At 54.8% G+C, this 12,645-nt stretch overlaps 1 protein-coding gene across 1 annotated transcript; it reads left to right on the top strand.

The window, feature by feature from the left end:
• Positions 1-6,553: 6,553 nt before the first annotated feature.
• Positions 6,554-11,860, top strand: PAX1 (paired box 1). Its single transcript, XM_041417152.1, has 5 exons — positions 6,554-6,610; positions 7,263-7,974; positions 9,219-9,364; positions 9,685-9,898; positions 11,769-11,860. The coding sequence occupies exons 1-5, from the start codon at positions 6,554-6,556 to the stop codon at positions 11,858-11,860; spliced, it is 1,221 nt and encodes a 406-aa protein (XP_041273086.1).
• Positions 11,861-12,645: the final 785 nt, after the last annotated feature.

Here is a 12,645-nt window from a genome sequence, read left to right as displayed (position 1 = left end):
TTATCTCTTGGTTTCCATCAGAGGAATTTCATCCTGAGGAAACGAATCCCTGCAGGTGCTGGATCTTGGAGCAGGTAAGGAGAGGGAAAAGCAGCTCATGGCAGAGGGTTTCCTGTGCTCTCCCAATCTCCCCATCCCAGGCCGTTCCCTCGTCTCCCTGCCTGAGCTGGGTTTTGAGCTCCCAGCATTATTCCCTGATGTTGATGCTCCCTTTCCCCGGATCCTGCTCCCCATGGAAGGATCTGGAGCCATCAGGCTCCTGTGGCACCAGCGTTGGACCACTCCCAAATGTGTTTTGGGGGACAGTGACCTGATCCAGGCCGTGTCCTGTGGGAATTTCTTCACTACGATCTGGAGCCATCAGGCTCCTGTGGCACCAGCGCTGGACCACTCCCAAGTGTGTTTTGGGGGACGTGACCTGATCCAGGCCGTGTCCTGGGGGAATTTCTTCACTATCTGGGCTGCTTTGGAGGAAGGATTTGGAGCAGGAGTTGATGCCTCGATGGAGTGAAGGTGGAGAGGGGCACGAGTGGGAATTTGGGCTGGAAACCCCTCACCTCCTGTGGGGAAATCACAGCTGAGAAGGGAAGAATGGGGCAGGATCTCCAAAAGCTGCTAGCTGGGCATATCCATGGTGTTTATCCAGACAATTCCAGGATATCAGAACTCTCAGACAACGCAGAAGGATAACCTGGATCCCTAAAACTTCCAGCATCCTGCAGGATTCTTTTACAAGCCCAGAGCCAGGTAAACCCAGAAATGCTCTTTTAAATCCCTCACCTTTCAGCAGAAGCAAGACTTAAGCCTGGCTTTAAAGTCAAACCCGTGTTTTAAGTGCATTCCTGGGACCTGTTAATGGGAGTGGGAAGCATCCCTCTTGGCTTCAGCGTGATTTTCCCGGCCTGAAATGGAGTCCAGATCTCCCAGAATAAATCCCCCCAGCTCTGGAGCTGCGGAACCACGCGGAGCCCCGGGAATGCTCGTTCCCAGAAAAGGATCCAGCTCATTCATCTGCCCGCATCATGTGTGTTAAATTCTGCTGACATCTCCCAGAATCCCAGGGAATAAATGGAAACCAGTGCCCGGAGAGCGCTCGGCTGGCGATGCCACGGGATGAGTGGCAGGAGCATTGTTTGTGTGCAGCCTTTCCAATGGGAGCTCCCGTTTCCCTCTTGCCAGGACAAGATGTGAAATTTCATTCCCACTTTATCCCAATTACTGGCCTAGAATTCTGGCACGGAGCGCTTCCGGTAGCACACAATAACTCCAGTATCCCGGGTGCTTTCCCTGTGGGAGCAGTGTTGGATTTAGGCAGGGAATTCCACTTCAATCCCAGTCCATGCTCCCCATCCTGGATATTCCCATTCCAAGGCTCCATCCCACCATTGCTGCTCCAGAAGAGCAGCACAATTCACCTTACCAAAAACCATTTGAGCTTTTCTCAAATGAAATGAAATTTTCCCAGGCACTTTCTCTTACCTGAGGAAAAAAATAAAACAACAACCAAACAAGCCCAAAACCCCAAATCTTTCTCAGCTCAAAATATTTGTACTCAACCCCACACACCTGCAAAAAAAAAAAAAAAAAAACAAAAAACCAAAAAAAAACCCACTGAAAAATCCCATTTTGCTCCAAAGAGGTGTTTTTACTCCTGGAGAAATTAGTGACAACAATTTATGAGGCTGTAAATAATTATTTTCTGGTTTATTTGGATGGTCTCCTGCAGATTCAAGGAGGCAGAGCAGTGAGGAAAAGTTCCTTTTTATCCCCCTCATCTTTAATTTTAAAGGCCATGTGCAAGGAGGAGCTGTCAGGCAGGAATGGGAAGCAGAAGGAGAGGGACATTTGGGATTAAGGAACTGGCTGGAGTGGACAAGGCAGCTCTTCACAGCTTTAAATCCCATTTTATATCCCCCATTCCCACACAGGGAGAAATAAACAGAGTTTTGCTGTGACTATTCGGGGCCTTTATGGTGGTTGTAATGTTCTGTGCTGCTCACCTTGCTCTGGCCCTGCATTTTCACACTGAGACAAGTTTCTGCTGGGAAATGAGCCCTGAAAAGAGTTTACCTGCCTCCAAATGGCTCCAGACCCTGGGGAAATCCTCTGGAGCTGCACCAGGGAGCTCTGGGATGGCCAGAATGGCACCCTGGGCACAGCCCTGGCTTGGTGCCCTCGCCAGGGGATCCTGAGTGTGGCACCAGCGGGAAGAGCTGCAGAGGGGACATTGGAAAATCCAGGACTATGGAATTCAGTGTTTATATATTCAATACCATCACATTCAGCGCTATTAAATTCATATTCAGCCCTATAAAATGTTGTTGAAAATCCGCCTCCACCATTAAAGCCAAAGGTCCTTGAGGAAAACCAACGGGGTTTTCTTTTCCCACTTTTCTGGCTGAGCAGCTCGGCAGGTTCAGAGCCATCCCTCGGGAAATCACTGGGTTATTTATCCCACTCTTCAGGCCACCCTCACGTACACCCCAGCCTCTTTCCTACAAGATGAGCATAAGATTTCCTCTCAGGAGGAGAAGCTCCTGCATTAAACGGTGCTGGATGCATCCGTGCCCTAAAACCTGACTTAAGCATTATCAAATCCTACCGGATCTGCTCCCAACTCTTTCCGAGGAGGAGCAGATTCCCTGCTCTCCCCAGCTCTCCGCATGCCCCGTGCCAAGCCCAGCAAGCCCCGGGTGCAGTTCCAGCCTCCCCGAGGTGTTTTTTCAGCAGCACAACTCAACATCCCGCTCCTTGCCAAGCCCGCGGCCTTGCCGCTCCGTGGTGGCCGGGAGGAGGGATCCATCCCGCCAGGAAAACATCGGGAATGGCTTTAGCAGCCCCCACGTGTGGGGTTTGTTTGCAGAGCCGGGCCGGGGCTCGGCAGCTGATCCCGCCTGGATTTACAACCAGCCAAGGCTTGCTCAGCCTTAAGCGGGACATCAATCCTAAGGAAAATATTGGGAGGGAGTTTTGTTTCTCTTTCAGGGCGCTGGAGGAGCCAGGGAATATTCCCCAGGGAGAGGCAGAGAGAGCCACCTGGGCTACATGGTCTTGGGAGGCTTTTCCAGCCTCAAGGATTTCATGATTCCAGGAGGGTTCCCTGTGGGAAGGAGCTGTTCGTGTCTCACGGCACCTCCCGCTCCCACCAGAGGCACCAACCCGGCGGGTTCCCAGCAGGAATTTCCAGCAGAGGGGTGCCGGTTTTCCCGGGAAAGGCGGGAGGGAGAGGAAGGAGCCCGGCGCTGTCCTTTCGCCACATTCCGTGCGGGATCCCGGCTCTCCCAGCCCTTTCCAGAGGCGGCGGCTGCTCCTGCCGGCCCCTCCTGGCACGCGGCTCCCAGATGTGCCGAGCAGGATTTGCAGGGACCAGCCTTCAATCCCCCCCTCCTTCCAGCCCCGGACTCGGCCGTTGACCGGGATTCTTCCCAAAATACTCGGTGTTTTTCAATATCAAGCCCTGGGAAGGAAAGGGGCTCCCTGGCATCCAGAGCAGTGGGATGCGGCTGGAGCTGCACATCCCCACGCTCCACTCAGGGCATGAAATGAGATTCCAAAGCCACTGAAACCATCCCCGGGCAGAAAAGGAGGAGAAAATCCTGATAAAGAGAAAAGCAGGATGGATCCGTGCGATTTATTGCGGATTTTCAACGCTCCGTGTTGCCCTCGCATCGGAAACCTTTCCCATCAGGAATTTTTTTATTTAAAGGATCCGGGATCCCGCTCTGGTTTTCACTTTGAGAATTTCTCGTCAGAGAAGGCAGAGGGTTTTTTTAGGGGGAAAAAAATAAAATCAAATGGAAAAACTCCCTGGGGGTTTGGTGTGGTTTTAATCCGGGTGGGTTTGAGGAGCCTCTGGCAGGGAGGGATTTTAAGGAAGAAAATCGCTTTTGACAAATATTATTGTTAATTATCGAAGCTGTGGCCTTGACAGACCTGACAGAGGTGCTCAGAGGGAAGCTCTGGAGAAAGATTTTATTTTGCTGAGCTCTCAAACGTTTTCCTTCAGCGACCACGAAGATTTTTTGGCATCCTCAAACTCCCTGCATTTGGGCAAAAGGCTGGAGAAAAAAAATCCCGTTGGAATTTTGTGATGGGTCTGACACACAAAGCGCAGGCAGAGACACCCAGAACTTACTGGGGGTTTTCAGAGTGTCAGATCCCACAGGATTTTCCAGTTCGGTTTGATCCAGATGGAAAAGGAGCTCCATAAACTCCTGTAAGAGCCCCAGCGTTCCTGAATCAGTAATCAATTAATAAGAATAAAATAATGTAGCGTAGGATGGCGGTATTAGATAACAACACAGCAAGAGAATATATTATTGTTATTGTATAATGATTTAACAGCATTATTCTATTACAGTATAATATTAATTATATTATTTTGTAACAAATAGTCGGGAATAAATACTGGTGAAAAACCCAGGACCCCCTACCTTTAACTATTCTAATCTCCAGCTGCTGCAGCAGAAGGACATCCTTGACATATCCTATCCAATATCCTTGATATTTCCACCCGGCTTACCTGATATATCTATTTAAAAAAAAATAAAAAGAAGAAAGTTTTCAGAGCTCCCTGCTCCTCTGGGTTTTTATTCAGCAAAATTAATGACGTAAAATCGCGCCTGTCACCAGAGGCTCAGCCCGCCATAAAAATACCCACAAAATTCCAGCAGCTTTGGCAAAACCAGGGAAAATTAGGGGGTTTTAAATATTTTTTTTTCACGCCGGATCGTGTTGAAGCGGGGAAAGAGGAGCTGGAGAAGGGAAAGAGGAGCCGGAGCAGATGGAAACCATCGCGACCAGGGCAGGGCAAGGAATGGTCAGGGGGGAGCAGATTTGGGGGCCCGGTGCTGCTCCTGGAGCTCCGCAGGGAGCTGGACAGGGAGCAAATTAATTGGGATTTTCTTGCCACATCTCACCTGAGCAGCCGCCCCTTTCCTTTTCCTTCTTTTCCTCTATTTCTTTTCCCATTCCTTTCAATAATTTTCTGCTTTCCCTTATTTTTCCTTAGTTATTTTCCTTTATCCTAATTTTAAAAACTATTTTCATTTTGCTTTTATTTTCCCTTCCTTTTTTCTTTTCCCTCGCTTAACTTTCCTCCATCATCTACCTCTCTTCCCTTCTTATTTTTTTTTCCTTCTTCGTTTTCTTTTCATGTTGATTTCCCTCCATCTTCCGCTTCGTTTCCTATTATTCATGTTGATTTCCCTCCATCTTCCGCTTCGTTTCCTTTCTATTATTCCTTTCCCTCTTTTTTTTTTTGACCTTTTCCCGTTTGCCTCAGCTCCCTTTCCATCTCCGCTATATCCAGGCGCACATTCCAGCGGGGACTGGATCCCGGTGATGTCCCCGGGAACCCAGCAGGGTTCTGGGGAAGCGGGTGGCGTGCGGGGAGCAGGTGGGGGAATCTTTTCCTGCCGGGATCTTTTCCTTGGAAATCCTCATCCCCAGGGAGCGAGGGATGCTCCAGCCCCGCAGCTCGTCCGCGCGCTGGCCGCGGGGGGGAAAAAGCTCCTCCGCCTGCGGCGAGGGACCCCCAGACCTCCCAAAAAACCCATCCCCGGGGATCCGCAGGGCCGTCAGAGCCGCACCTGCCTTGCCCGGCCGCTTTTCGATCGCCGCTCCCCGGGGCGGGCACGGCGAGCCCATCGCGGCGGGGCAGCCACCGGGCGGGCACCGGCGGCGGGAGGCTCCCGGTAAATCCATCCTCTCCTTTTCCCGGGGCTTCTTCCAGCGCTGAGGCCCCGCTGGGATCCGGTGCCACAGCTGGATGTGATGCTGCTGGTGTCCCCTGCTCTCGCTGGGGGACAGGGGGGTGACGGGCGCTGCCCCAGCCCGAGCCCCCCGCTTTACACCCCCCAAGGGGAGACTTTTCCAATCTCTGCTTCCCCCCGAGCCCCCCACCTTCCAGTCTTTCTCGGGAAACACTCACGGTCCTCCCAACCGAGCTCTCCGTGAGGGGGGGATAAAAATCCCCGGGAATCCCGCGGCCGCTCGCCCCCGCCGCGTTTGACGGATTCTCTCCCGGGTGGGGTTTTTTGGGGCCGAAACAGGCGGATTTCTCCCCCGGCAGCTGGGCAGCAGGGGAGCCCCCCCGGGGCAGGGCTCCGTGTCTCCCGAAAGCGCTCCCGTGCCGTGCCGTGCCGTCCCCACCCGCGGCTGCCGTCGGGGCCGGAGGCGGGGCAGGTGCGTGTCCCTGTCGCGCGTGGGAACCCCGCGGGGACGGACCGGGGCACCCGCGGCTCGGGGGCCATGAGACCCCCGCGGTGTCCCCGCCGTGCCCTCCCGCGGCTCGGCGGCGCTCGGGGGGGCTCCCCGGCGGCGGCGGGGCCCCGAGGGGGCGGGCAGAGGGGGCGGCTCCCCCGGCCCCGCCGGCCGCGGCCATTTAGGAGCGGGCGGGAGCCAATGGGCGGCGGCGCCGCCGCCGTGACGGCCGCGATTGACGCGATTCCCACGTCAAATTGATCCCGAGGAGCGGCGGGGGCTCCCCGCGAGCGGGGCTCGCTCCCGGCGCCGCCAGGACCCCCCGGCCCGGCCGCCCCCCGGGCTCTCTATGCCGCGGCTGCGGAGCGGCCGCCCGGCGCTGCCCCCTCCCCGCGCCGGGCCATGGGTGAGTGCGGCCGGCCCCGGACGGGCTCCGGGACGGGCTCCTGGCGGAGCAGGGCACCGGGAAAGGGGCAGGAGGCGGCTGGGGATGCCGGGGTGCCGGGAGGGCTCCGGGCTGCTCCGTCCTCCCCGCGCCTCCCTTCGCTTTCGCTCCGCTGCCTCCTTGCGAGTTCTGCTCCCGTTCTCGTACTTTTGCGTTCTATCCTTTTGTCCCGCTCTCCTTTTTCTGTGTCCTTTTTTTTCTCCCCTCGTCGTTTCTGACTTTTCCTTTCCTCTCATTCTTTCCCTGTCTTTCCTTACCCTTCTTTATTTGCTGTCACTTTTATCTCACTTTTTTTTTTGTCTGTATTTCTCCTTTCTCTCTTTCGCCTTACCTTGGGCTCTTTCTCTCTCTTTTCCCCTCTTCTCCTCTCAATCTCTTTTTGTTTTTCCTTTTTCCTCCCTTTCATTTTCCTGTTTTCCCCCCTTCCTTCCCCCCCTTCATTTTTCCTTTTTCACCCCTTCTTTTTTTCCTCCAATTTTTTCTTCCTTTTTTTCCCCCCTTCCCTTTTCTTCCATTCCTTTTCCTTTCTTCCCTTTTTCGCTCCTTTCCCCCTCCCTTCCTCGCGTCCCCTTTCCCTTTCTCCCCTCTTTTCCCTCTCCCCTTCCCGCTGCAGCGCCATCCCCATCCCGGCCCCGCTCGCTGCGCGGGCAGCCCGCGGGCACCGCGACCTCTGCCGTGCCATCCCGATCCGCGCCATGCCGTGCCATCCCGCCCCGCAGAGCACACCTACGGCGAGGTGAACCAGCTGGGCGGCGTCTTCGTGAACGGGCGCCCTCTGCCCAACGCCATCCGCCTGCGGATCGTGGAGCTGGCGCAGCTCGGCATCCGGCCCTGCGACATCAGCCGCCAGCTCCGCGTGTCGCACGGCTGCGTCAGCAAGATCCTGGCCCGCTACCACGAGACGGGCTCCATCCTGCCCGGGGCCATCGGCGGCAGCAAGCCGCGGGTCACCACGCCGGCCGTGGTCAAGCACATCCGCGACTACAAGCAGGGCGACCCCGGCATCTTCGCCTGGGAGATCCGCGACCGCCTGCTGGCCGACGGCGTGTGCGACAAGTACAACGTGCCCTCGGTCAGCTCCATCAGCCGCATCCTGCGCAACAAGATCGGCCCGCTGGCCCCCGCCGGGCCGCCCCCGGCCGCGCTGCCCTGCGCGCACATCTACCAGTACCCGTACCCGGGCCCCGCCGCTCCGCCGCCCGCCAAGGCCGGCCCGCACCCCGGGGGACACCTCGGGGCCCCCCCGGTGGCGCTGCCCCGCTCCTGGCCCTCGGCGCACTCGGTCACCAACATCCTGGGCATCCGCACCTTCGTGGAGCAGGCGGGTGGGTACCGGCAATTCCGCTCCCCCCCACAACCCTCTCGTCCTTTCATAGTTTTGGTTTTTTAGCTTATTTTTGTCGGTTTAGTTTTTTTAAATTATTATTTTTAAATTTTTTTGTCTCTTTGTGTTGGCGGTTTTTTGTTCGGTTGGGTGTTTTTTTCGTTTGTTTGTTTGTTTTGTTGGTTTCGGGTTTTTTTTTGTTTGTTTCGGGGGTTTTGTTTGTTTCGTGCCTTTTCGCTCGCTCGGGGATTTTATTTTTTTTTTGCTTCTTTCGGCTTTTTATTTGGTTCGTGCCTCTTTGTTCATTTCGTGCCTTTTTGCGTCTTTCCTTCTTTTTTATTAGTTTCAGCTTCTTAGTTTATTTCGAGTTTTTGTTGTTGTTTCTTTCGTTTTTCGCTGTTTGTTCCAATTTTTTTGTTGTTGTTTCGTACACTTTCCTTTCCCCCCCCGCCCCCCATTATTCCCCCTTTTTTCTCCCAAGGGCCTCCCCCCGCTCCACCAGCCCGTCGGGGCGGCGGGGCCATATGCGGCCTCGGCTCAGCCACATCTTGAACTTTTTATGAAAAATGTGGAAAATATTTTCCTAGGGATGATAGATTGCCGACCGCAAATTCGGAGCCCTGAATTTAGCTCCGCAAAGGGGGATTAAAAAAAAAATAATATATATATATTTGTGAAAAGGAGGGGGAAAGAGGGAAAAATAAGAGGAGAGGAAAAATCAGGGAGGAAAGGGAAGAGAAGGCAACTCGGATCCGGCCTCCTGGATTCTTCCGAAGAATCTGGGAATTTTGGGGCTCCGGGAGCACCGGCAGCGCCAAGGCAGAGCCCCGGCGGCTCCAAGGGGGGACACGCGGGCCGTGGCAGGGGGTTGCGGGTCCTTTTATCCTTCCAAAAGCCCGAGTAAATCAACCGCATGCGTTTTCCCCCGCGCAATCATTTATCCTTAAAATTCCGATGTCACTTCTCCAAATCCCCTTCGTCAGGAGAGAAATTGGAGCCCCTAAATTATAGGGGATTGGAAATTGGGAGAGGGAGGGGGGAGACGGCGAGCGGGTTTTGGGGGGGACACCACAGTCTCTCCCCGCCGTGTGATCCCAAATTTCGGGATGCTGGAGGGAACGCGGATTCTTGTGCCCCCAGTCCATGGGTTTAGGCTTTTGGAAAAGCGGCAATTCCCTCAGTTTCACCCCCAAAAGCTGCTCGGGCCTGGCCCGGGGGGCTCGGGGCTGACGTTTTGTTCCCCAGGGGCTCTGGCTGGCACCGAGGGGGCCGCGTACCCCCCAAAAATGGAGGAGTGGCCCAGCGTGAACAGAAGCGGCTTTCCCGGGCCGGGCCAGGCGGTCAACGGGCTGGACAAGGCTGCCATGGACGGCGACATCAAATACCCGCAGGTGAGGGCTGGGGGGACACGGGGGGACAGGGGACATCAAACAGCCGCAGGTGAGGGGCTGGGGGGACACGGGGGGACAGGGGAGGACAAGGCTGCCGTGGACGGCGACATCAAATACCTGCAGGAGAGGGCTGGGGACAGGAGGGGACAGGGAAGCGTGGCACGAGTGGGGCTGGAATGGGGCAGGGGAGGACAAGGCGGGGAGAGCAGGGAGGGGCCAGGGAGGTGGGAAGAGAGGACAGGGAGCCCCGTCCGCCCCCGAGAGGGATCCCCCTCGGATTCTGAGCCCCTGTCCCCTTCTGTCCCCGTCCCTGTCCCCAGCCCGGCGCGGGGCTCTCCTCCATGGGCACCTTCCTGCCGGCCTGCGCTTATCCCCCCTCCAGCCAGCCCGGCGTCTACGGCGGCTCCCCCGGCGCCTACATCGCCCCCGGCCCCCCCTGGCAGCCGCAGGGGACCCCCCTGGGCCACCACGGCCACGGCGTGACGGTCGCCGGCGGCGAGCTGGCCATGGCCTTCAAGCAGCCCGGCAGTGAAGGTGAGCGGGGACAGCGCGGGGACAGCGCGGGGACAGGGCCGGCGGGGAGCAGCAGCCGCAGGAGGGGTTTGAGTGATCCATGCCATTCCCGGGGTTCCGGGGATCCCCGCCACATTCCGGCTCTGCGTTGGAATTTCCCTGCTGGCTCGCTGGGAAGCGCCAGGGAATGGGGAGGATTCCCGGGCTGCTCATCCCCCCCGGGAATGTGACAGAGCAGGAGCCTCTCCCCCTGTTCCCCCATTCCCCCGATTCCAAGAACCGGGAGCCTTTCTGCGAAAGCAGAAGCCTTGTCAGGGAATCATTAATTCCTAGTAATTACCTGTTAATTATGAACTGACAGCAATGATTGAACGATTTGTTTAGAGTTATTAGTTATCATAATTAACTGTTATTTTATTTAATTGGTTCCCGGGGTTATTAATTAATTATTTCCCTCCGAACGCTCCGCCGGGAATCCCACGGGAGCAATTTGAGGCTGTCCGAGGGGGCGTTGCTTTTATGTCCCGTTAATTATTTCGCCTCATTAACAGAGCTCGATTCTCTCGTTTTAAAAATCCCGATTTTTCCACCCTGGCTATAAAATCCCCTTTGACATTTTTGTAATTTTACCCGCATTTTTTTTTTACTTTCTGTTATTTTAATTAATTTACAATTAATTCCCTGTTTATTCGTTCTTTTTCGTGTTGTTTTCTCTGGGGTTTAAATTTTTTTTGGTTGTTGGCTGTTTTGTTTTTTTTTTCTTTTGTTTGATTGAGTTTTTTATTTGTTTGTTTTTAAATAATTTTAACGTTTCTAACGTGCTGCGAGTTATAACCTCAGCTGTGCCGGGGAGGAGCGATTGAGGGAGAAAATAAATAATTCAAACCGATTATTTAAAGATTAAAAAAAAAAAAAAAAAAGGAAAAAAAAAAAAAAAAAAAAAAGAAAAAAAAAAAAAAAAAAAGAGAAAGGAAAGAGAGAGAAGGAAAGAAAATGAATGAAATAAAATTGGAAAGAAGGAAAGGGGGGAAAAGTATATAAAACTACCACAGCCACCTTTGCATATTTAACATAATTTCGAAGTATTTAAAATTATTTGGAGCTTGAATTTTCTGATTTCCCAATTTTTAAGCTGTTTTGTCCCCAGACTTTCTCTAAACATTTGTAGGTTTTTGATTTATTGGTGGGGTTTCTTTGCGTGTGGTTTTTAAATTGATTTTTATTTTTCTCTTTAAAGTTTATTTTTAAAAATTCCCATTTTTCCCTTTGGATCGGTTTTCTGGTTTTGCCACTTGTCTGGGACGAGGAAAATGTTGGATTATCCGACAAACGAGCTGGAGGAGGAAGGGTAGGGGGGGCTGGGGGTACCTGTAGCGAGTGGGAAAAATGGGAAAAGGCTGGAAAGAAGGAAGAAAAATCCAGCCGGGCAATTTCAGCCCTTTCCGAGTTTCTTGGATTTCCCCCGAAACCTCTCCCTGCTCATCCCCGTGCCTCCAGCATCCCCGGGATAAATATCCCGGTGCCTGAAGGCAGAATTCCCGAGGGCTGAGCTGCGGTGGGACGGAGCTCAGCAGGAATTCCATCACCTCTGGAATGGTGGCACGGTCCTGTCCCCTTCCCTTCTCCGGCACAGTTCCCTACCAGGACACCCCAAATTTTAGGAATTTTTAGGGATGTGTTCTGTGCGTGGCTGGGACTGGTCGGGGCCACCTCGCCAGGTCACCCCACGTCCCTGGCAGTGCCACCAGCCTTGTCCCTGTCCCTGGGGGTCACATTCGCTGTTGGGGGGACCCCGAGCGGCTCTGGTGGCGGATTTTGGGGTGTCCCCCGGTGCTCGGAGTCCCTCCATCCCCTGCCTCGTCTGTCCTTTTCCCTCTCCCCCTTCCTGCAGGGGTGGACAGAAAACCCCCCAGCCCGGTGGGGAAAGCTCCGGAGCCCTTGAGCGCCATCCACGGAATCTCCATCCCGACCTCCTCGTCCTAGAGCCGCCGAGCAGCTGCCCAGGGACTCTTGGAATGTTGGAATCAGCTCCTGCAGCCCGGGGCTGAAGCCCGGAGCGGGGACAAGGGGACAGCCTGGGCGGTGACAGGTGACTTTCTGCCTCGGCAAATCCCCGGCAGGACATTCCCGGAGGGACACTTCGCCTCCATCGGATCGGAAAGGGATGACAGAAGAGACTCAGTTTTCTTTATTTTATTTTATTTTATTGTATTTTCTCCCCCTTGCTTCCAGTTTTTCCTTCTCCTTCCCCATACTCCCGAGGACTGTTGGATGCCGTGATTCCCTCCGTCCCCAGGCACTGCCGGGAGCATTCCCGGCTCTGTCCCAGCCCAGGGGAGCAATTCCCGGCTTCCCCAAGGAGCATCCGGGCTGGAGCCCTTTCTCCAGCCCCTTCCCAGTGCCTCTGCCCCGGGATGGAAATGGACCAAAAGTGCCAGGAACGTTTTATGGGATATTTCTTTAATAAGGAACCTCAATAAAAAGTGACAACCGTGGGCACACTGCAGTGACCGCCCTGCCTCAGGGTGAGCACCGTCCCTGCTCCAGAGCAGCTCTCCGGGAGCGGGAGCACTCGGTGGGATCCCTTGGAATCGCTCCCTGGATTCTCCCGCATCCCGGGGTTCCGTGGCCACTTCCCCGCCACATCACCTGGCCCCGGGGGGCTGCCCACCCCCAGGGGACTGTCCCGTGTCCCCGCCTTCCCGGGCTAGCCGGCTGGGATGCGTTCAGGACGGGGTTTCGCATTCCCTGGCTCCTCCAGCCGCTGC

The sequence above is a fragment of the Onychostruthus taczanowskii genome, unplaced genomic scaffold (assembly GCF_017590055.1).
Source record: "Onychostruthus taczanowskii isolate IOZ18803 unplaced genomic scaffold, ASM1759005v1 scaffold55, whole genome shotgun sequence".
In the NCBI taxonomy this organism is placed as follows: domain Eukaryota; kingdom Metazoa; phylum Chordata; class Aves; order Passeriformes; family Passeridae; genus Onychostruthus; species Onychostruthus taczanowskii.
The sequence above is the reverse complement of the archived record's forward strand: the minus strand, read 5'-3'. Positions and strand labels throughout refer to the sequence as shown.

Bases quoted from the DNA above. Each gene is read 5' to 3' on its own strand.
- PAX1 (XM_041417152.1), top strand. From the start codon at position 6,554: ATGCCGCGGCTGCGGAGCGGCCGCCCGGCGCTGCCCCCTCCCCGCGCC. The intron at 6,611-7,262 runs GTGAGTGCGGCC...TTCCCGCTGCAG, and splicing joins CTCCCCGCGCCGGGCCATGG to CGCCATCCCCATCCCGGCCC. The intron at 9,365-9,684 runs GTGAGGGCTGGG...CCCTGTCCCCAG, and splicing joins GCGACATCAAATACCCGCAG to CCCGGCGCGGGGCTCTCCTC.